Source organism: Mauremys reevesii, linkage group 3 (assembly GCF_016161935.1).
Source record: "Mauremys reevesii isolate NIE-2019 linkage group 3, ASM1616193v1, whole genome shotgun sequence".
Taxonomy (NCBI): domain Eukaryota; kingdom Metazoa; phylum Chordata; order Testudines; family Geoemydidae; genus Mauremys; species Mauremys reevesii.
The window spans coordinates 151,309,070-151,333,315 of NC_052625.1; the positions used below are offsets into that span (position 1 = coordinate 151,309,070).

At 39.3% G+C, this 24,246-nt stretch overlaps 1 protein-coding gene across 1 annotated transcript in view; it reads left to right on the plus strand.

Annotated features, from left to right (window-relative positions):
- The window catches only part of COL12A1 (collagen type XII alpha 1 chain), a 135,616-nt gene extending 117,421 nt beyond the window's left edge, over nt 1–18,195 (plus strand). The window contains 10 exon segments of the mRNA XM_039529916.1: nt 674–727; nt 1,740–1,793; nt 2,807–2,878; nt 10,179–10,214; nt 10,326–10,392; nt 12,044–12,232; nt 13,402–13,470; nt 14,575–14,745; nt 17,150–17,268; nt 17,270–18,195. Of these exon segments, the coding sequence (XP_039385850.1) occupies nt 674–727; nt 1,740–1,793; nt 2,807–2,878; nt 10,179–10,214; nt 10,326–10,392; nt 12,044–12,232; nt 13,402–13,470; nt 14,575–14,745; nt 17,150–17,268; nt 17,270–17,332 (894 nt within the window). The 3' untranslated portion in view covers nt 17,333–18,195.
- Nucleotides 18,196–24,246: the final 6,051 nt, after the last annotated feature.

The window sequence follows — 24,246 nt, forward strand, 5'->3', positions numbered from 1 at the left end:
CATATGTATACTGTTGATATATGAGCCTCAGTCTGCCCATGCGTTTACATAATTAGGAACCCTTTGTGTAAATTGAGGATAGTATACAGCCTATACTATTTGTATTATCTGAAACACTCACTCAGGCAGTAGAAAATGCCTGGAATGGACCAGAAGACATCTCTAATTCCTGTAATTCTGGGCCTGACCCTGCAAGGTGCTGAGGCCCTGGGAGGTCCTCAGTTCCCATGAAGCCTTCTGTAACTACCTTCAAGTGTTTCTTCTTGACACAGAAGCTACAATACTAAGAAAGAATATAAAATGTGGCAACAGCTAATTATAAAATAGAACAGGCGGAGACTAGTGGGAATGGGAAAACGGGATAATAAAGAGAGACTGCACAACAACCGAATTGATAGAGGATTGTCTTATAACCAGAGTTTAGTACCAAGTGTTTAATAACTAGTCAACATTAGTAAGCCACGGCTGGAGAGGCTTTTGAAAAAGATCTATATTCTGGTAATAGGATTGAAAATGTAAAGCACATTTTTTAAGGGAAGTAAGGAAAAACGTGATAAATAATAAAGTGCATTGCATTGTTAAAATACAGCTGGTCTTGTTGCCATAGGAGTATTTAGTACAGCTCAAGTACGTGTTCTGTCTTGTGTGAATGTCTCATTATTTTTTCCCATAGGGAACCCCAGGATTGTCTGGCCCACCTGGCCCAGTGGGACCACCAGGTGACAGGGTAAGGTCTCTTCAGTCTACAGTGTTATGGCACAAGCCATGCTCTATTCTGTAGCACATGAAACTCCAGCACTGCTTTCTGTTTTTCAGCTTCTTCCTTTTTTAGAAACAAGTCCTCTGCCCAGAGTCCAGCAAGACTCAGGAAAGATGCTTGGTGGGGACCGGGAAGATTGTGGGGAGGAAATCTTCACCCATGGGCCATAAAACAGCCACAGAACTTGTGCAGAGGCTACTCAAATTCACTGACTGGATTGGGCTCTATGACTCCTATGCAGAGAGAATGAGAGATCCAGTGAGCAGGGCTCCTCTGACCCTGCTAATATCCTGGTCCCCTCCCACATTCTGTCTGCTGTTGTTAGGGAGCCCCATGGAATGGCATGTCCACAACATGGGGGATGTGCATGTACAGAATCTACTGTTAAGGCAGGATTTGTCCCTTTATGCTTGACCTCTGATCACTGGGAGTTAACAGCCAGTTAGAGAACTGCTGTGTTAGGCTGTTTAGATGGGACTTCTCAAGACCATTCAGAAGCTGCTTCCTTTATCATTTTAGAAGCTTATTCTCTGCATTGCTTAATCCTCTCCATGAGCAGGGCTTTGCTTTATCAAAGTGGGGCAATAAGGAGGAATCTTTGACCTAATGGGCCCCTTTCTTCTTTCTGATTGAGCTCATCAGTCACTTTGGGCTGAGCCTCCAATACCAGCTCTGGGAAGGAGGCAGCAGATTTCTAATCATTATATGGCTGTGTTTGAGAGACAGGCACTCCACCCTCAGTGAGTCAGCAGCCTGAGGCTCTCTTAATTTGAGTAAAACTGTGCCAATGAGCTATTTAACTGGCAATAGCAATGGTGCATATTTAAATAACGGACACATTAAATTATACATACATTTTAGCATTAATTATGAGTAGCACCATTATACATAGCTTTAAGGGCCACTAGTTTTAAATGAAGATTGCTGCAGCCTTAGGCCTGTCCTTATTAATCTGTAAATATTTTCATTTTTGGAATAGGGTTTCACAGGAAAAGATGGTGCCACAGGACCCAGAGGCCCACCTGGATCAGCGGTAAATATAATACCTCAGCATAGAATGAACCAAGAGATATAACCCAAAAAGGAGAGAATTCCACTATGCTGGTTTTGAACTCCATCAAATGAATCCTTTATCATATTTGAAAAAACATATCAAATGAACATTATGATGTTGAAAACTATTGGAAAGGGAAGAAGGGGAGAAGTTGTTTAAAACTTGCAAACTCTTAATTTAAAAATGATACACAACTACTAGGGCTTGATTCTGTTTTCATAGTGGTGTTACTCAATTGACTTTCATGAACTTTACTTATTCCTTAATTACTGTTGGGTTAGAAAACAATATACAGAAACTGGATCAGGTAATTATAGACCCAATAATTATGAAAAATTATCACTTTAGGACAAGTAGAAGAATATTTGAGTAGTTATGACCAATTAAAAATGTTGAACTTTATAGCACATATTGGTGGCTGTATTGGACAATGTGCTGGTCTTTCATTTGTTCAAATCTACCAAAAAATCACTGAAGTTAATGTTGTAGACTCATGGTCATGACTTCTGCACAAATCACAGAACTACAATAGGACCAAATCATGTGATCTTGATTCAGGAAACCCTGAATAAAAACGAAGCCTGCGGCACCTGGGTGCTTTTGAAAATCCCACTAGGTGCCTATCTCCATCTTTAAGCACCTAAATGCCATTGCAATTCTGGCTCTATGTTAGGGATAAGAATAATTTTCTCTTAAACGTGCTATTCACTTACGTATATTGGGTGCATCTACACTGCAAACAAAAACCCACGGCAATGCGTCTCAGAGCCTGGGTCAACTAAAAATAGCAGTGTACATATTCCCGCTTGGGCTCAGAAACCCACCCTATGAGCCCGAGTCAGTTGACCCAAGCTCACGTACTGGCTGCCATCGTTTTTTGTTTGTTTGTTTTGTACAGCGTAGCTGTGTCCATTGTGGCAGATTTCAGAACCAGTTACGCTCAGCCACTAACGTTGTTTCTTAGCATTCCTTTGTATGTCGTTCTGTTTTAGGGCACTCCAGGAGTTCCAGGAGTAGCAGGTCCAAGTGGAAAACCAGGGAAACCAGGAGATCGTGGGCCACAAGTGAGAGAATGATTTATATTTACAGTATCAGTTGTAACATACTCTGGCTGCAGATAAATATGCGACTTACTCTGGCTTTAAAATATTTGTCTCATGTATGTTCATGAAAGTGGTAAATACATCGAAGCTGAGCTAAGGCCACAAACCTAATTTTAAACAATTTTATTTTATAGTACATCTTTCTGTTCATTTTAATAGTTGGGGCTGGAAACTGTGGTTACTGGTGTCTACTGAAAAAAAAGCACAGTCTATATGTGCCAAGACATATATTTCTACACTGTGTAAACATCAAGAGCTAGGTCAGCAGAATTACTGGAAATTGGGTTTTTTTTTATAGTAAAGAGTGGTATAATGCTGAAAGTGGAAAATCTTTGATAATGTTATATGATTGCTGGTGGTTTGCAAGTGTTTGTGATTTAACAACACGATTTAAACATTATTTAAGTACTGCGGGCTCTACTGAGGCTTTGACAGCCACGGCCCCACATTGGAAGGGAGGGAGCAGAAGTAGCGTGGTCCCAGGAAACATTTGAGCTGAATCAGCCAGAACAGGAGCTGTGATGTCTCTGAAAGCGTGCAGGATTCATTCCCTTGTGCCAGCCAGTTTGGAAAGGGGCAGAGTTCTCCATCCTCACGGAGTGTATGGTCTGGCGGAATGCGCACAGGCACGAAAAGTTAGGTGTTCGTGTATTCTGATGCTGGCTCAGTCTCTGTGAGGCATTGGGAAGTCACTTCAGCTTTCTTCTTCTGTAAAATGCAATTAATGCTACCTAACCTACCAGCTTGCTGGGGAGTTGTGAGGATTCGTTTGTCTGTCCAATGCTTTGAACAAATAAAGGACTATTGTTATTTTTAGTTCTGCTATCGGTGCTAGCCACCCCTCCTCCTAACAGGCCAGGAGCACAAAAGCCAACATTGTGTCTGTCCTTGTACAGGCACTCAAAAGAAGAGAGAGGCTATCTATGCCCTGACCCGTGCAGGAATAACCTTAATCTAGCCAAATCTGTATAAATTCAGAAAGTACAAGTACTGTTTAAGTACTTCTAAACACTAATCCCGGAGTTCATGCCATTTGAAAGTATAATTTGCTTCAAATTTCCCACTTTCCTGTGAAGTGACACTGCACGACATCGCATCTAGTGTTTCAAATGTTTTCAGAACAGATCCCAGCAGGAGTTCTGGCTTGTGCTTTGTGCAGATGTTTTGTGAGACTCATGGTAGACAGGATTTCGACATTTAAGTTTGTGTTTTGCATTAGAAGTGCCAAAGGTGCAGCCCAAGGGCCAAGTACAGCCTGCAAAGTCCTGAAATGTAGTCCAGGCCTGCCTGGTATTTGTAACTGCAGGTCCAGGAGAGAACTGGTCACCTGCCCGCAGCTGTTGGTGAACTCGAGGAGCAAATAACTTCTCTTCACATAGGACTAGATCTTGTCATTTTTGCTCCTGTTGAGTGGTATGTGGTGTAAGGTAACACTCAGTGTAAGTAAGAGTGGCGGGAACTGGCCCTTACCAGAGAAGATGCAAATATACTCAAATATTATGACCCTATGCGAAAAGTATACAAAGTTAAATGCAAATTATATGCAGCCCTCAAGCTCCTGGCAAATTACCAGTGAGTGTTGACATCAGGGTTATACATTTGGCCACCTCAGTTTTAGCCAATAAATGTATTGCAGCTCTTACAAACGTTGCAAATTCAAGTAGATCGCAGACGTTCCTTAACGCATTAGCATGGCTGTAAAAGGTTTTGTACTTCAATGCACATTAGTACCAAGTCAAGCTGTTCTCTGAAGCATTATTTGAATTTTCATAGATTTGCAAAGTTTCACCTTGATAATTTGCTAACAAGTACTCCCAAAAGAAAAGAAAGTGGGATTTTAGATCAGTAATAGACAAAAGGGAAGAGAAGAAAAGAATCAGAGCACTATGGCATCTGTTAACTGTTAAGAATAAAGAAGTCATTTATGTTTTCTATATAGAGCTGCAATGGAGAGATCCTTCCAGGGACCTAGCATGCTGTGGCTAGCCCTGGGACCCTCTTTAAAGGGGGTTGCACAGTATGTGTAATGGAACTCTGTTCAGGAGTAAATGCAGCCTCAGATTTTATTCACTTCGGTGCATGGTCCCGTTGAGACAGCACACGAGTAGGGGAAGATCTTCCGGGGAGAGCAATCAAGCCTGTTGTCTTTTAAAGTATATTTCTTGGCTTATCCTTTCTCAGCTGCGGAGTCTTGCCACAATTCCAGCCTTCACCCCACTGCTCAAAAAAGTCCCAGATAAAGCAAAAGCTAACATTGCCTCTCAGTCACCCCAAGCATCCTCATCACAGGAGGTCAACAAACTAGAATGGTGGCAGCAGCCGTTTTCTCTCAACATTCTGGCAAGCAGTTGGCTGAAGTGCACATTTTTTTCCATTAAAAGAAAATAAAGTGAAATCTAAACAGAATGTCGCTAAGTTGGATGAGGACACAAATGGACAAGCTTCACTCAGTAATTGAAAAGGCAATTGTGTTGTTGAACGGGTAGTAGTCTCAAACATCCCAATGGAAAATTAGTTTATTGTTTAGGCAGGTCTGTCTTTAGTATTCAACTGTATTAATTACAACCCTTTGCATCATTTACAAATCAAAATCAGAGTATTTCCTTTGCGAGGTTGCTGATGTGAGACTCAGGATCATTCAGCTTCAGTGAAGTTTTGAAAGTTGACTAATGCACTTTCTCATTAATGAGAAAGGAGAGAAAGGATCCATTTGCATTGGCGAGATTAATGCTTTTGATGTTTCTCAGCTATCGAAATTTTGCTGGCAATAAATATCTTTGAGGAATATCTTGCCTTTTGTATTGGAGCAACGCTCTCCAACAAAGTCAATGGACAGGTTGTTGCTTAGAAACCAGTGATGCAATATGCCCTTTTAAAAAAGCTTTTCAACCAGCTAACATGGCTTTTGGCTGATGTGAGCCTTGAGACGTTTCTTTTTGTTTGAGCGGCACTGCACTGCAAAAATATTTCTGCATATAGCATGCAGCATGGGAGCATTTGAAGTTTGCTTCCATTGGTTGCCCTCTTTTCTGTTTTCATGTTTTGTAGACACTCCAGCAAATGAGCTCTATGGAACAATTAATTTTAAGCAAACATTAGAGAATATGGTCAGAAAGTGGCTAGGATAATTGACGAAAATGAATTTTTAATTCATATGTGCATCCATTTAATCAGGGAACTGAGACACACTATGTGACAATATTTCCAATCAAAGCAGCTTAAGAATGTTACAGACGAAGAAATATTTACACAAATATATTCAGCAAATAGGTACCGGTATAAATAAATTCATTTCCAGAAAATAGCAACATGCTGACAATTCGCAAACAGAAAGAGAAACTAAATTCATTGAATAAAATTATTTGTGATGAATTCTGGGTGGGATCCAGGTTGGGTGTTGCAATGGTGAGTGCCACGGAGCCTAACTTGTAGGCACCTATGAAATCACAGAGACAACACTGTGATCCACAAAGCCGAGTTAGGTGCCTAGGCTCCCTATACAATGAATGGGGAGAGATAGGCTCCTTAGATTGCGATCCTCAAAAGCCGGCATGCTTGGTGCAGAGCCTCCTAAACTAGCCAATGAGAGATGCCAACCAGAGGGGTGTGGGCTAAGCCCTGTTCCGCTCAGAGATAGGCACCGAAATCTGGGCTGCAGGGAGGTGCCTATCTCTTCTTGCAGTCCACGAATGGGACTCTGGAATGAGGTGGCTTAGGCGCCTTAGCGGCGTCTTGTGGGAATGAGTTACGCCCCTGCTTTGCTGCACACAAAACAGCCACTGGAGGAGGAGGGAGATGCCAATCTTATAACTTTTAACCCAGTGTTTAACATACTGACCTGGGAGACGCTGGTTTAATTCCCCCTCTCTCCCAAGTAGGAGAGGGGAGTTGAAGAGGGATCTCCCACCTCTCAGTAGAGTGCTCCAGCCACTGAACTGTGGAGCACTCTGATGTGGGGCTCCCTCAGTCTCTCCCACTGAAGCTGTTCCACTATGGATGAATAACAAAAAAGTGACTGGAGCAGGGGGACTGGACCATACACACATGGGTACCTTAGGGCCTAGGCACTGGGCTACAGAGTCATTCCCACTCTCTGAGCCTAAGTTGCTTTGTGGGTTGCACCCTATTTACCTAGCTATTCATATTATATATACTGGAGTAGAAAAAGCCATAATATTTCCCTATGTGATTCATGAGAGAAATGTGAGAGTTGTTTTTGTATCTAGCAGGCCTTTAACATTGTCTGCACAACCGAGAGTCAAACTATTCTTGCTTCAAAGCTGTTCTGTCAATGTTTGCTTTGAATTTTGAGTATTGATGTGATAGTGTTTTCTTAGGTACACTTTAATCTCTGAACCCATGATCATATGCATTGTGTGCTTATTATTAAGCAATTATTCGTTTGCAAATTATAGGCATGACATGCTCCAACGGCTATGAATCATGTCCACACATGCCATTTCAAAGTAGCCATTCCAACTCCTTAATTTGAGGCCTTATGATCTCAAAAGAAGTTTATGAAATACTGCTATTGCATTCAAATTATATCCAGCTCTATTGTGACCTCAGTGGAATGATTTGTGGTAGTGTATTATTGAAGTTATTTGTGGGTACAACAAGAATGTTATGAAAAAAAATCAGCTACTGCCTACATTCAGCATTTGCTTTTATAATAGTGATAAATGGGCTGCTTAAAAATATTAAATTGTCAAAGGCACCAGGGCTAAGGATGTAACTAACGATGATGGTAGCTAGGTGAAGCAGCAGACTATTGAATGAGTCACCTTTGGGAATTTGCAGGTCTATATTCAGAACTACTTTGCAGTTTGGGCATCTTTTGGCAAAATTTGCAGTCTGCTCATGAGACAGTAGGAGTGAGAATTTCAAAAGCACTCAGCGCTGGCCCTAATTCTGTTCCCACTGAAGTCACCAATGAAATGTCTATTTGACTTCCGTGGGAGCAAAGTGCTCTTGAAAATTTCTAAAATCTGGTGGGGGTTGTTACAGTTAGGATTAAAGTGCATTGCTAGAGCTGTACACAAAAGCATCTCTTGCACTAAACATGGGTCAAGCAAGCTTTTTCTTTTTGATCTCTGGGGATACATTTAAAAAAGGCTTTAAATGGCACCAGATTTTTAGATTTCTCAGAGAGCAAACGAATAGTTAAAATGATCATGTGTCTGATTTTTGGCCTATTTGAAATGGGCATCTGTATTTAGCTTGTGGCCATAATTATGTCAGATGGACCAAAACCAGCTATAAACATCTTTGTGAGGTCATTGTTATCTAGTGTGAAAATCTGCAAAATCCAACATACTAAGCATCATAATTACATTTTCCCAGGAAACTGTCATGCTCTTTCTTGGCCCTTCTATTTGCTAAGAGTGGAATGCAAACAAAAGGCTAAAGTCTCAAAACATTACATGGGAGACGCACACACAAAATTTAATTTTCAGAATGAATTATGTGTATATATTTTCTGAATTGTGTTCTTTAAAAATGGCCTCCGAGTGTATTTTATGCAATTGTGACAATTCAAACATTTGTTTTTACAAGTGGATAATCAGTCATTCTTGTTGGCTTCTTGTAAAAACAACACCAACACCAAAAAAAAACAAACTCACCATGGAATGCAAATGCAAATGGGAAAATGCTGCCAGCGAAAGAAATACAGCTCTTGACAAATGAAAATAATTATGGTGACAGCTCAATTCACACTACAACAGGTATTTGTAGTATATTGTAAGATTAGAAGCATTCAGCAACTAGTAAGGGAGATGTCATTGGAAACAGAATAGGTACTCAAAGCCATCTCTCCCAATCTTCTATACCTCCTGCCCATAGTCCTGCATCCCTCAATGCAGGATTACACTCTGTTTCTCACTGCTGGGTTTGGAGGAGATAGCTACCCTTCCTGGATGTGCAGTCTTTGGTCTCAGTTTAGTTTGTTAATGAATGAGGCAGGACATTGTTTCAGACTGAAATTACTATTTACAATTAAAGAGTAACATAATATATGCAACAAGACTGAACCAGATCATATGGCCCTGTTTTCAGAGGTGCCCTGCTAGGAACATAGCCTTTAACCTTACAGTGTGCCCTCTGTGTCATAATCCCTCAGTCTCTCTGGGTTTAGTTTGACTTTCTCCTTCGGACTTCTTCTTTCAGAATCTGTCAGAGTCTGTTCAGTCACATACCCAAATGGTTGCTTTGCTCTTTCTCTTCTGGAACCTGCCACAAAGTTCAAAGAGAATCCAGTTGCAGGATTGTGCTGATAGGGTAAACACTCTTTCAAGAATAACACTTCCAGGACCTAAATGTTGGGTGAAATATCTTAATCCTGCAGCTGTTCCCCAGACAGAACTCCTACTGGAGTAAACAGGGCTTTTCTGTGAAAGGACTGCTGTATCAGGTCCCATACAGGATAAAGACCCAGAATGAGGCACATGATAAAAACAATAGTGAAGTTAACTCTGAATCATGTGACATTTTTTTCTAACATTTTCTACAACCTCAGTTTCACAATGTTGATTTTCTACTGTAAATTATTTATAATAAAAGTGTAGTAGTAGCAGGTTTGTTTAGGACAGAGACAAATTGAAGAGTAAAGTAAAAATTTGCTTATAGTCAGTAACATTTGAAGAAAATAATGTTACTCTTTTATGTTTAAGAAAGCATCTAGGGAAAGTATGGAAAAAACAGGCCTTCAATTTTGGGGAAAGTACTGCAGTCACTTATCAGAATCAGAATAGATCAATATTTCTGATTTAAGGAGAGATAATCAGCATGGCTATCAACAGCAAATACAGTGAAAAATGTGATAGAATTTGTGAGGAAATAATATACTGTTTCAACAGACAGGGACACAGTTTACCTGGAGTACAAGAAAGCTTTCAACAGAGTACCTTTTTTAAAAGAAAAAAGTGGCCTCTATTTTTTTGGGCACCGTTTTGCATCTGCTAATAACTGGATACAAATATTTCCATTGAAACGTCTGACCTATCTGATTTGCTGATGAAAAATTGCAGGCTCTGCATGATTGCAGGTGCATGTAAGGACACAACTGGATGCGTTTATCGAATCCATCTAAACCACCTGTCAGTGTAGTATATATGCACCAGACTGCACTTACAAAGCATGTTTTCTTTTTCTCTATTCATCCTTCCATTTTCTTTCATCCCTCTATGTTTCCATGTTCCTATACAATAAACTGCAGTATATGTAGATGCATTAAATAATAATGGAAATTAACTTGTTTTAGGGTCCACCTGGAATTAAAGGAGAAAAAGGTGACAGAGTAAGTACTACCTTAAAATTAGTTTATTTATCACTTACTTTAATGTAATAAATACTGGCTTTTTAAAAGCACAGACAATGTACTAATATAATACTTGTTTTAATTATTAAGGGAGATATTGCTTCTCAGAACATGATGCGAGCTGTTGCAAGACAAGTCTGTGAACAATTGATAAATGGTAAACAATGTTGTGCTTTTCCTAGTTCTGTTTTCCATATGGCTAACTTAATAGCTCATTTGTGAAAAGTCAAAATGATTTAAATTTGAGATGAAAGGATCCTGGCTGCAAAGCATAACAGGAGCCAGTGTGTTGTCATTGCTATCTTCTGTACCACCAATCTGATGGAAGGAAAATGCACCACAAAATTAGTTCCTGAATCTGAAGGGCTAACTTGTTAATGAACTAATCGGTCACCTCTGGAGACCCATATTCAGATCGTGCACATGCCACAAAGGGAATGATTTTGCACAGTCAGCTATGTCCCTGTTTTAGCACTGTCCATGTCGTAAAGCCACCACACATTTTGGCATAAACCAGGTCTCACCTCTGAGAGATGGAAGGCACAAGGCTGGAATGGAAGGAGCATTACAGGTATTAGGATTGAAGTATATTGTCACATGCTATCTGGGCAAGCGATGCACACAGGACAAATTGTGTTATGCAAGGGAAGAAATAATTTCACTGGCTAAGTCCCAAAATTCAGGCCCCCCAAAACAATATTTTAATGGTTTTTGTTTTTACTTCATCCCCAAAGCTGATGGAGCACCCTGTAGCCCTAATGTGCCCCTACCTCCAGGCAGGAGTGACCACTGGATGATTCATTCAGTGGAGGATCCTCTAAGCTCCCTATGCAACCCCAGAGTGCAGCTCTGTGCTCCACAGGAAGTGTAACCCCCCTGTACAGCTTCCTCAAATCATCTCTACCTCTTCCACAGCACAGCTGCACAGCGTTTGCTGTCGGGAAGTCCCCCAAGGAAGACAGGGCAATATTTGCTTATACCTTGTTATTTATGCAATATGGCATGTTCTGCTTATACCCTGATACTGCTGTTTTTGAGGTAACCCCAGATAGATAGGGAATTGTGACATACTTATTTTGTTCAGCCAAAAAATATCAAGTTGTGCCCAAGCAGTGTCACTTGTAATGGAACTACTAGGATGTCTTCTTCTGTTTTAGGTTCCCTATACTGAGCCTTCCTCTGCATGGTCACCATACTTCTAGTCAAGAATAAATAGCTGGGTCTCCCCTTCAGAACTCCTTGCTGCTTACTTGGACAGAGCTGTCTCTCTTGAGTAACACAAACATTCTCTGGGAGTTAAATTTGCCCCTGTGACCAGGGCTAGCAGAGGTGTATGCACCCTCAGAGCTTAAGTGGGTCTTAAGTGATACATCGCCCTTGTGCAAGCCCTCAGCATGGGGCTGAATTTCATCTTCTGTTCCCTGCCACCGTAATATCTGTTCTTTGAATGCAGAGTACCCAGAAATGTCTATTTTTGATGGCTAGAACTGCATTTCAGATCATCTTTTGGAATTAGCCTTTGCTGTCTTGCAGACTAGGAGAGTGTTCTTTGGCAGGGCTCATCCAACAAGGCTGTTGTAATCCAAAACTCAGTTTTGGTGGCTGTGAATTTTTATCTACTCGTGTCTGCTGCCAGAATCTCCCCTCTCCCCCTCCCCTTCCCCATGTATTTTACATGATCATATCTTGCATTCATCTTAATCTGTGCATATGTTCCAATTCTCCACTATTTGGACAGTGGGTGGCGGGTGTGTGTATGTGTGATTTTAATGAAAAATGATTAAAAAACCCTTTCTTTCTCTTTAAAGGCCAAATGAACCGGTTCAATCACATGCTGAATCAAATCCCGAATGATTACTATGCAAACCGCAATCAACCAGGACCTCCAGGACCACCAGGGCCTCCAGGAAGCGCTGGGGCAAGAGGAGAACCTGGACCTGGAGGAAGACCAGGGTTCCCAGGAACACCTGGCGACCAAGGACCACCTGGTGAAAGAGGTGAGCAGTGCTCAAAGAGCACATTTATGACCATATTTCAAAAACTGTCAGCAGAGGAATGCAATGCAGCTGCATCAGCCAGAAAGGCCATGAAGCATATAGCTTTCCATAGGCAATTGAATTGCTCTGAAGGTATTGGTACAGCTGGTACAGTGGAATATTCAGTGTCTGAAGACAAGATCTAAAATTACAAAGATTTGCATCTACAGTGCTTCTCTCTCCGTGTGGTATTTATGGAACACCAGTCACTGCCGAGTCTCAATGCTATCTCAAGAAAATATATCAACTTTGTCAAGATATCTTAGTACAAAGAACATTCTTGTCTCAAAGCTATTTCTGCTATAAGCTGCATCTTGACAGGCTACTTTTCTGAACTGGCATCTGGATGAGGGGAAAATAAGATTAGTTAACAAGAATGTGGGGTGAACCATAGCTTAGTGACACTGCAGTTGTGTGTCTCAGCTGAAGCAGAGTAGTAGGTATATGGGAAATATATGATTAGATGTGCCAGTACACTTCAGCTGCTTTGAGCTGCTCTGGTGATGCAAAGTTGGTGTAAACTCAGTTTAAATGGCTTGTTAAGCCTGGGTTATGGCTGGTTTACAATAGCATAAGGGAGCCAGGCTGTAACCAGTGAATCTGGCCCTCAGTTGTTCTGGCTGTTACACTTCAGAATGTGGACATAGTGTTGTGTTTTCTAACATAGATTTTACTGTAAATATTTACCGCTTAAAAGAAAATAATGAACTTCTGAATCCAGCTATATGATAACATTGACTTACACTATTTCATTAGGTTTTGAAGGATGTGTAAAGTGTATTTGTAACAGAAATGTACAAAGCTTGTATCCCTTTACTCTTGTTGGTAGATGTGTGGAATGAACTTCTACCATATCATGGGTACCTCAAAGATGTTACTATGTTTTAAGACAGTCTCTTCACACCAGGTTACCGCTGTACACTACATTTAAAAATCTTGTCTTTCAAACTGAGATGTTTGTTTCCTTAAAATATTTTCCTCATCCAAATTAAGACTTCCTAGAGCAGAGATATAAAGCAATAAACTATTTGAAGTATATGTTATAATCAATGAGAGAGCATGAAAAAATATAGTTTTCTGACATGGTTTCTTTTTGTGTGTGTGGTTTTTATTTCCTTTTGGATCTTTAGGACTGCCAGGAGAGAAAGGTGAAAGAGGGATTGGATCACAAGGACCACGAGGTTTGCCTGGACCACCTGGTAAATTTTCTGTTTTTAATTTACATCAGCTTACAGAACAGTAGAAGTAAAAGAGAACAAAATTTCCTAGAAAGTCAGATTACTTAATTGCTCCTTATAGCAAATAAGCATGTTACTCAATGCACTGTACAATTTTGACATTTATTGGAAATAAAGTGAAATCCTGAAAACTTTAACTAGAAATAGTTTTTAGACATGGCTAGTAGAAAGTTGGCTTTATCATATAATTTATTCTTCTGGCACATTTGCACATGAAAATATTTTTGATGAAAATACTGATTGACCCTTTATTGACTCAGTAATCAGGGGTTGATTCCTACTGAAATGGACATTTTCTCACTTTTTTCTATTTGATAGAAACAAAATATCACCTGATACTTTTGGAATGTCTAGTGCCATTGTTGGATCATGTTTGTAGTTACCCTGATGTCCTTTAGCAGCAAAGCATAGCGTTACTAGTACAGAATATGATCCTTTCTCTGTTACTTTTGTTCTTTGTGTCATTTGATTTCATTCACTGATCATTTACTGATGTCTTGGCAGAAATAGTTAGGCTTTCTCATTGTTTCTGCCTTTAATTTACTAGTTTAAACATGATTTTTTCATTACAAGAGCCATAAGAAGCTTGCAACAAATTCTAGCCCCAGTTGAAACTCTACATTTCTGTTAACCATAATACAGCCTGTTCCAAAGAAAACATTACCTCATCTACTCTAGGGTTGCAGAGTAGCAGAATTAATGCACTCCTGTGTTTTAATTGAAATCCAATGTGCTTGTCTAATGTAGTAGTTTCCCTTGAGATCTTCATATCTCACACAGAGTGGAAATAAACCAGAGAATTCATTGATGTCTTTAGCGTGGCTCAAACCTTGCCAAATCAGTTTCTGTGAATAAAGACCTTAAATTAGCCACACATAGGAAAGCAACTAGTGATGAGTCACATTTTGGTTCTCTTTGGTTGTTTCATTGACCACATGTAGAAGCCAAATATCAACGTTTTCTTACCAAAGGCTCATTCATAGTCTAGACGGCAGTAGTGCCAGTGGTTTATGACAGGTTGACTCCTCCTTAAAAAAATTATCTTCCTTTTAATTCTAAAATTAGGTCCACCAGGAGAGTCTCGAACTGGCCCACCAGGTTCTACAGGTTCACGAGGGCCACCTGGGCCACCGGGTCGTCCTGGAAATGGGGGTATTCGAGGTCCCCCAGGCCCACCTGGGTATTGTGATTCATCCCAGTGTTCTAGCATCGCTTACAATGGTCAAGGATTCCCAGGTAGGTTATTGACAACTTAAACTGTAGTCATTTTAAACAGCCTTCCCAGATGCAGAGCTGCTTTATGCAAGACAGGCCCGCTAGTGTGGACATAGTGAATCATTTCAGGAGCAAATGGTACTGAAACTGCTTAGTTGTAACATATCTTGGAACAGTTCAGTCCTTCTAACACAGACAGGTCTTAGAGCAGCTGTTCGGATTGTTATGCAAAATTGTCTCACATTGATTTGAAATGTATTTAGCTTTAGGAAGGAGGTGATTAAAGTATACAGATAACTGGTTTTTAATACATAGAAGGATAGTAGATGATTATTTTGCTGTTAGGATTTAAATGACCATTTTCTTCTTCTTCTTCTCCTCTCCCTCCCTCCAATCTTCAGAACAAGGTTGAATACTCCATGTTTCTCTTGAAAAGTAAAAAGAACGCTCTGGTTGGCAATTTTTATGTGTCTGTTTTTTGATCAACATCAGGATTATTTATACAAAATTAATACCTGATATTAAAATTTTCCACACTCTGTTACAGTGCAAACAATTGAAAAACTCCACTATCCTACAATTTCCACTGAGTTAAACCCCATGAGTCTCTGATTAGCCCTGAGTCATGTCAGCCTCCTGCTGCGAGAAGCAGTTTAAAACAATGGGCTGTCACAGGGAGTCAAATAATGGATGACAATGGCCATCAATTTCTGACTAATGAAAAGACACTAATATATTCTATACCTAGGGTCCTGCAGGCCATTTTCACGAAGAAATTCCAGGCCTGCAGTATTGTTAACAAATTCATATGTGTGCACTGTAGCATTTTACAATTAGTGTATGTGATACTGATGTTGGATATGGTTTGCCACTAGCATACTGTGCATGTATACATGAAAATATAATATATATATATATGTGTATACAGACGCAGTGCTGTTGGGTGTAAAAAGCCAAGTACTTGCACAGATCTAACCCAAGATTCCTGTTTAAATGAAAAAGAGCTAAACTTGTACCCATTGTGCAGCAGTACTATCCTTCCTAGTGAACAGCTATGTATACATATATAAATATATGTGTATGACTTAACCATTGTGTATTTTAGTTGGATGACAATATATTTTTGCACAGCAGTCTGACTTTTTAAAAACTAACATCGTCTTTGACCTGTTTCAGGTTCCGGCTAACACATTTTCTAAGTCTCCAGTGCTGCTTACAGTTTGAATACATGAAAACCCTGTTTCTGAGATGTTTGCGCACGTGCTTAGTAGGAAATGAGTCTGTATGGATATTTCACCACGGATGTGGTTAAAATCGAACCGTGTTGGCCTTATATAATACTAACAACATTCGTGAATGACATAAGGACAGTGATGTCAACTCATTATCAAGCCTGTTGCATTTTAGTAATAAAGTAGAAAAACAACTATTTTTAACACCCCCCCCATACACAAATCATCAGAAGCCTCAGTACTGAAGGAGGCTTATAAAATTACTAACCAGCAGAAGTAACACCATTGTGGGATACAGATTTAATCTGATAAACAAAAAATGACTTATGTAAATAGTAAACTAATTATGGCTTGTAAATGATTTGTAAGGGATCGTGTCCACTAAAATCAATTAACATCTTTACATTAAGCTTCTGCATTAAAACCTGCTGCTGCTTGCTATGTGCCAGAATAACATCTTTGACTTTGTATGAAATCTACCTGTCTGTTGTTTGTGATCAACATGTCTGATTCAGGGCATGTGCCTTTTTGTATATGTAATCTTGTTGGGTTTTGTAATTGCAGTTCTAAATACTAAAGTTTTATAATTATTTTTCTTCTGTTTTGCTGTAGTCTTTGGTGTTCCTCCAGCACCAGCTGTAACTCAGTCTGTTACGAGGAACAGCATCAGAAAATGACATGTACTGCATATTGCCACTGGTGATAGTTATGTGTACATTTATTTCCCACCCTCAGGGAACATTACTAGAAGCCAGTCAAACATTTTCTTTTTACGTAATCCATCTGCTCTATTAATTAATTAATTTTTAAATCAAATCCAAGTATTTTTTAGGTTGATTGAAGTAGATGTAAAAGGCTATTTTTATTTTTTAACAATTTATTGGGCCCTTGCATAACACCTTAAGTCTGTTTCTACAATGTTTCTTATGTTATAAAGATCTGGATCCTAGAAGGCCTTTCAAAACCAAATCTCATTTTTTTTTATTATTTTACTGCCTCTCCTGCTCTCACCCCCCAAAAAAATGCCATGAACAAAACTGAAAAAAAAAATCAGTGAATTATTCATTTAGACATTTATTATATGAAATTAAGATTGAACTAACATTATGTAGCCAAACTAACTTTCATTATATTTGTGGATTCAAAGACCTGCGATAACTATAATGTTCAATCAGACAACTATTTTCAACCAGAGTCATACGTACCTGAAAGTGGACCCTATCAACCTGAAAGTGAGCCCTACATAGTACCAATGGAGTCAGAAAGGAGAGAGGATGAATATGAGGACTATGAAGTTGAAATGCATTCACCAGGATTACCCTGAACAAATGTGCTGGAAAAGATCGTTACCAAGAAAAGCAAAAACAAAACCATAAAAGATCTGTCTTGTTTTGTGTTTTTGGTTGTTTGTTTTTGTTTGTGCTATGCTCGCATATGCAGATACATACAGAGTGGGTGTATCCTATATTCTCCAATGCTACCTTCTCAAATCAGAAATGCACTCGCATCTTGTAGGCGTATCATGCTTATGTGCGAATAGCAATGTATGTAACTATAGATTTCGTTCTTGCTCTTGAAATGCTTGTAAAATACTTTTGCTTAAAGTGGCTGCTTAGAACTTAATGTGTGCATTCAGTTATCACAATGCTGCATTTTCTTTAAATAAAACAAACCAAAACAACACAAAACACCAAAAACCAGAGCTGCTGCAAATTTTCAAAGGCCTATCTGCTTTAGCTCTACAGTTTTCCTCCTTTTATTGCCTGTTTGCAGTTAAGTCACATCACAAGTCTGCATTGTCTAGTAAAAAGCAAACCAACTCCTTCTACATCATTGCCAATTTTTTCTATACTTAGTTATACCTTGCAGGGCATATATTGCTCTTATACATCTCCTTTAACAACCACAAACCTTAAGTAATATAGCTGAAATCATTGTATCAACTGGATATAGTTTTATAATGCTTTAACTCTCCTTGTAGACTCATTAACATTTATGCCAAATTGCAGTCAATCCTGCAGAGATGGAATTGCATGTTTGTGTTGTATATTTAGTATGGATTTTTTTTTTCAGAATATAATGTTTCTTAGTTATCAAAAGCAGTTGGAAATTGTTTGCAAGACTATGGATATAGAATTGCTGCTTTTATATTTTAACTGCAAATTGTGAATTTCACTGCCTTATATTATTTATTTCTGAAACAAAGGAGGCATTTTTCAATAAAACTACTGAAAATTTACTTTGTATGATCATTTCTTGAATGGGGCTGTAACGATACAGACTTGTAAGTTACAAGAATGAGATGTAACAAACACACCGAGACCATTACATTTTCTTTATTAACTCCTCCTGATGTTATAGTGACCACAAATTAATTTGGAATGTTACTAGCGTTAAAACAGGTCCCTGAGACTGTGACATTGGTTGATTAGGGGAGGGGGGGTGGAGTTTCTGGATTTAGTTGGCTCCCACCCTGTAGGGTTTTGATGTAACTGGCAACATCGTGCAGCCTGTAGCACAGGTGGTGAAAAAAACCTGAGGCTCCGCGCTCCAATTGCTGCACCATCCCCGGTACCTCATTGGTCCTCATGAGATTAGTGGATGGGTGAGCAGCTAGCGAGGCCACTGGAGACTGAAGCAGAGGAATAATGGGGGTGAGAAAATTGCCGGATGCCTCAAAAGTACTCACTAGGTGGCAGGCAGAGCGTGGCTGGTGGCGGCGCCTGTTCCACCCTTAGCCACACACACATTGTGCTCTAGCTACATATTTTAGGTATTTATATCCCCCACAAGTGTAGCATCTGGTTCAATGCCAATGGAAGTGAATGGAAAGATGCCCAAGGTGACACAGGAAGTCTGTGGCAGAGCAGGGAAGTGAACCCAGGTCTCCAGACTCGCACCCTTTTACCACTGGACAATCCCTGTGCTCTAGTGGGAACAATATAGTGAAATTATGTTTGTAAGGACTTAGCTTTTAAAAAGTAAGATTTTTTCCCATTGAATTTTTAGTGCCCTAAAATGCAAAATATACAACACAGCTATGTAAACTGCCAGCTTGGTTATATGGTAAATGGAATCCAATCAAGTGAAGTAGCAGAGATGGACTAGAATTAGGGCAGTAAGGTCCATAATCTATTGGGAGTTTAGCAAGAGATAATGAGCTGAGATGTTCAAAGGAAAGTCAAAGACATCGAGTTCTTATGTTTGGTGTAACCCTCTAGTTGCAAAAGGTAAAGCATAGAAAATGTGGTTCTGCATTATAGTTTTCTATAATGCATTACCTACGACTTGTAGAAAATGATTGATAGGAATTTAGAAAATTGACTGAACTGTGTGTCTGTCTTGTATAAAATAATATTATTGTATAAAATCTTGCAGATTCAGGGATTAAATGTATCCCTGGGGAAAGCTTAAAAAGATGCCCAAATCTTCCATGAAGGTATTCCCATTTATCCACCAAATGAAAAGGCCCATGGCCAAAATATCTTATCTAAAGCACAGAATTAAAATTAGTTCTTTATGAAATATATCCAACTCCTGCCAGCTGCAGTGCACAGTAATGCCCATTCAGTAATGTCCTTTATTAAGATTGATCTTAATCTAGATGCAATTATTTGATAAACTGGAGACACAGAAGATTTAAGCATTAAATAAGAACTATGTTTATGTATAGTTAGTACACTTTTATGATTTAATTCTATTCTCAGATCTGCAAATTATTCCTTAAATGCATGGAAGTCCCAGTAAAAAATATGAGGGAAACAGTCAAAATGAGTGAGGCTCAATTCTATGAATCTGAAAGAAGGATTTTGCTGGTAGCCATTGTTTTTCAGACAAGATCAGCACAGGGCTTCTTCCATCTCCACAACAAAGGCTGAGAAAGAGCTTCTCTTTCTGAAACTCACTTTTTAAGAAAAAAGACACTTACCAGCACCTCTGAAATTTGAGAGCAATGATATGAAATGTTTGGGCTGCATTTAAATGAGCGCTCACTAATATGGCACAGCGAGAAGACAGAAATTAAATAATATTTAAGAAATGTAGCCTCAGGGGAATGACCCTCAGGATGGACTGGATAGCACTGTGGTTTTAAGCTTTAACTTCTGGGGAAATATTTGTGAAACGAAGCCATTCAGTTATAGAAACTAGAAAGACCGCATATAAAGCAAATATAAACAATCCTTAATTCCTGAGAAACTCGTGCCCATAATGTGCCAATTGCACAGTTTATTTAGTTTAGCAATTTTAAACAATGGGATGGATTAAAGACACACTTCTAAGATCATCTACAGCTCTCTCTCTATATTTTGCCGGTGGCTGTGCATGTGTGTACAGGTAGGCAGCCATGGGCTTCCACTGATCTGAGATTAGAATGGAATGTTTAAGGTGTGACCTTAGTGAAGAAAATAATTCCTCCCCCCTCCACCCACAAACACAGAGCAGATTCTTTGTTGCATTCCTGATACCAAGGATAGGAGAAACTGCAAGAGCCCGGTAAGGCTGTCTACTTACAATGGCTAAAATTGTACACATTGTGACTGTGGTGTGTCACTACTGGTATGCAAACCAAATAAATAAAGGCAAAAGGGGCTCACTGGCAAGGATGCAAAGCTATAGCACTTCAACTGAAAGCCTGTTTTTCCCCTATTTTTCAGTTGCGTATTTGCAGTAATAATGATTTCTGAAGGGAAGCTGAAGTGACTGTGAAGCTGACACTTAAAGGAGAGGAACATAAAGGCATACTGATTGATTTTTGTCATGTGCATGGCAGATACCACCATCTGCACCACACAGAGCTGCCATTGGAGCCCAGGCAGGCCCTTCTGGTGAAAATAAATACATAAATAAGTTACAGCTGGACATGGGTCAGCGGGGAGCCCAGGAACATTAATTCCAGACAGCAAAGTCCACTGCAAAAAAAAAAAAATGTTCAAGGAACTACACATTCCCCAAAACTCTCCTCTGCTCTAGTGAAGAAAAATAAGACATTGAGATCCTGACTGTGACGTGGCTGAAAACCAAAATCAAAGCTAAAATGGCCAGAGTTCTACACCTCCTGGGAGAGAGTAGAAGCCCCAGGTGTTTCTTTGGATATAAATTGGATGACCCAATTTTTAATGGCATTTTGGTTTGGACTTCCTACTAGACTATCTGAACCTGCAGCATACTGATGATCAGTGGAGAACACACATATTTCAAGTATCCAACCCCGAGGTGAAAAACTGGACTTTTGCAGCCATCAGGCAAATACAAAGTCTAAAGTGCCAAATTGTTTGTTCATTATAGGTAAAAGAAAAGGAGCTTTTCCCTTTGTGAAACTAATTTAAAGATGGACAGTCATCTCTTTATGCGATATACAAATCAGCGTGAAACATGAAAGAAAATTCTGTTTTGGAGATTTCTTCTTTTGGAAACCTGTTAGCCAACATTCACTTAAGAGCAGTAAATGCAGAAACATGGAGTCAATGGTGAATACAACACGAGCATCTGAAAATAAGAGAAGCATCTTATTTGACTTATCCTTGCACTTATTTTCCTGCATTGTTTGAATTATAGGTTTTTGCTCCACTGCTTTTGTTTTGTCGTGTGTTGGATAAGAGTAGCACTACAACTGAGTTCATTGTTCCAAATTACACCCAAGCAGATGGTTAAAAAACTTGGGGAGAAAGCCCATTGAAGTCAAATTTGGAACATTCATCTGGGGACATACAAGACCCCTCAGCAGATATTAGTTGCACTGTAATGAGGAAAGGCATTATTGCCTGTATGAGTTGTGACCCACATTCTGCGCTCAGTCACACTCTTATTTTATGTTGTTACGCTGAATTCACACCTGTGTGTAACTGAGAGCAGACTTCGGACCTATCTAGTTCTTTGGGCATATGTACAGAGAGAAATGGTCGGCCATCTTCCTCATCCTGGCAATCTGCAGTGGATTTGCTTTAAAGTTGTTTTTACAAGCATATTTTAGCTCACACTTTTGCTTATAATATGTGACTGTGAAATACTATTTTTTCACCCCCAACTAGCCAGTCATGGACACCTCCAAGCTCTAGCTCATGACCATTATGGTTCTTTCTTTATGTGTGAACTATATTTAAGCCTAAGCTAATAATTGTGGATGTGAACAGCCAAGATTTTCAGCAGTCACTACTGATTTTGGTAGCTAGATCTCCGCATGTTCAGTTGAGACACCCAGGACCAGCTCTAGGCACCAGCAAACCAAGCACGTTTGTGGGGTGGCACAATTCCAGGGGCGGCATTCTGGGAGGTTTTTTTTTTTTCTTCATCAGCTGCACTCTCTGAGGTTTTTTGTTTTTTTTTTCTTTTTTTTGCTTGGGGCGGCAAAAAAACCTAGAGCCAGCCCCAGAGACATCTGAGTGACTTCTGATTTTTTTAGGGCCTGCTGAGCACCCAGCCCCTGACTATCCAGCCCCTTTAAGGTGTCTCAAAAGCAGGGCTTCCAAATATTGAGGCACCCACCAAATCATTGGTCCCTTTTGAAAATCATGGCCATAAGCTATATCTTAAATGCTTCTTTAGTAAATATATATTTTCAAAATGTTAAACAATTCATAAGTGAAGATGGAAAAAAAAATAAAAAGACCAATAAGAAATAGAATCTCCTTTTCTGTCATTTTCCTAGCATGTTAGCCTTCAAGATACTTAAGCAGAAAATAAAATACAGAGGGCGAGGGATTATGAATGCCTACAGCTATGATGAAAGTAGAAAAGCTTCAGCTGTTCAGGAAATACCCATGAAAGGGAAAAGGAAAGGATCTGTATCTTTTTTTCCATTATAAGGGGCATCTGGCCAGTGCCTTCTACCAGAGACACCAGCCAGATTGAGTCTTCATTGACGTGGCACAACAATAAAGACATTTCTAAGTTTACTATTGATTATAATAAAAGTTTTCCTGTCTTGGATAAACAGACGTGTATAACTGATAAATACCTACAGTAAGAATGGTTTTACAGTTGTTAAAGCAAAACAGATGTGAGATGTTTATCAATTATAATGGTCTACTGTTTATGCCTCATAGCAACTGCCACTGGAATGTTGCAACACATTGTTTAATATTTGCAGCTTTCTGGCTCCTTTTATGTAGATAACAGCAAATGATTCAAAATTTCTGTACACTGTACAGTACCTGATTTTTGTTATCAGATCCGCTCACAAATCTCTTTTTCGGCCCAGCTTTTCCTCCCCTCTCTTCCCCTTTTGCTCATGTTTGTCTTTGCATTTGGCCCCTTGTTATATTTAGCCCTTTTTCTTTCTCTCTTTTCCACTGGCCCCTTACTGCTGTTTTCAATTCTGGTCACTTTCCCCCTCTTGCTGCTTTGAGTGCTTACTTTTTCTTTTTATATTTTAGACATAACTGTACTAATACAAGTTTAAGAAACATTCAACTGTACGGCAGATCAATATAAGGTTTTTCTTGATTCATATAGTCCAAGGCCAGAAAGGTCCACTGTGATAATCTAGTCTAACTTCTTGCATAACACAGACCATAAAGCTTCCCCTAAAAATTCCTTTTGAACTAGCACAGATCTTTTTTAAAAACATCCAGTTTTGATATAAAAACTGCCGGTGATGCAGAATCCACCACGAGCTTTGGAAAATTGTTCCAGTGGTTAATTACTCTCATTGTTCAAAAATTATGCCTTATTTCTAATCTAAATGTGTCTTGCTTCAACTTCTAGCCATTGAATCTTGTGATACCTTGCTGTGCTAGATTGAAGAGCCCATTATCAAATATTTGTTTACAAATGTAGGTACTTACAGACTATGATCAATTCACCCCTTAACTTTCTCTTTGTTAAAATGGAAAAACCCCCATTGAATTCAAGGAAGCCAGGATTTTCCCCATTATGGCTAAATAGATACATAGAACATAGCCATGGCTTGAACAAGAAAGGAAAACAATTCCCCGAAACTTTAAAGTAACACATTAGTGTATATATACAGAAGGGAGGGGAGATTTTTTCTAGTCTAAGAACAAATTCCTCTCACTGATTGCAGTGAACTGGGATTTGTCCTTAAGGACCCAAATGGGATTTTGACCTATGTAAAAACAGCACTATCAGACCTTAGCATTCATGTTCCAGTTCTAAGATCTCTAATGATATGACAAATGCCAGTATAGTGACAAATATAGTGAATTTGCTGTGCACAATACCAATAGTTTTACTTGGCAGTCCCTTAGAATGCCACAAACACTCTGTATTGCTACTAGCAATGCCCTGGTACATGGCACGGCTGAAAGAAAATTCTGCTGGACTTCAAAAA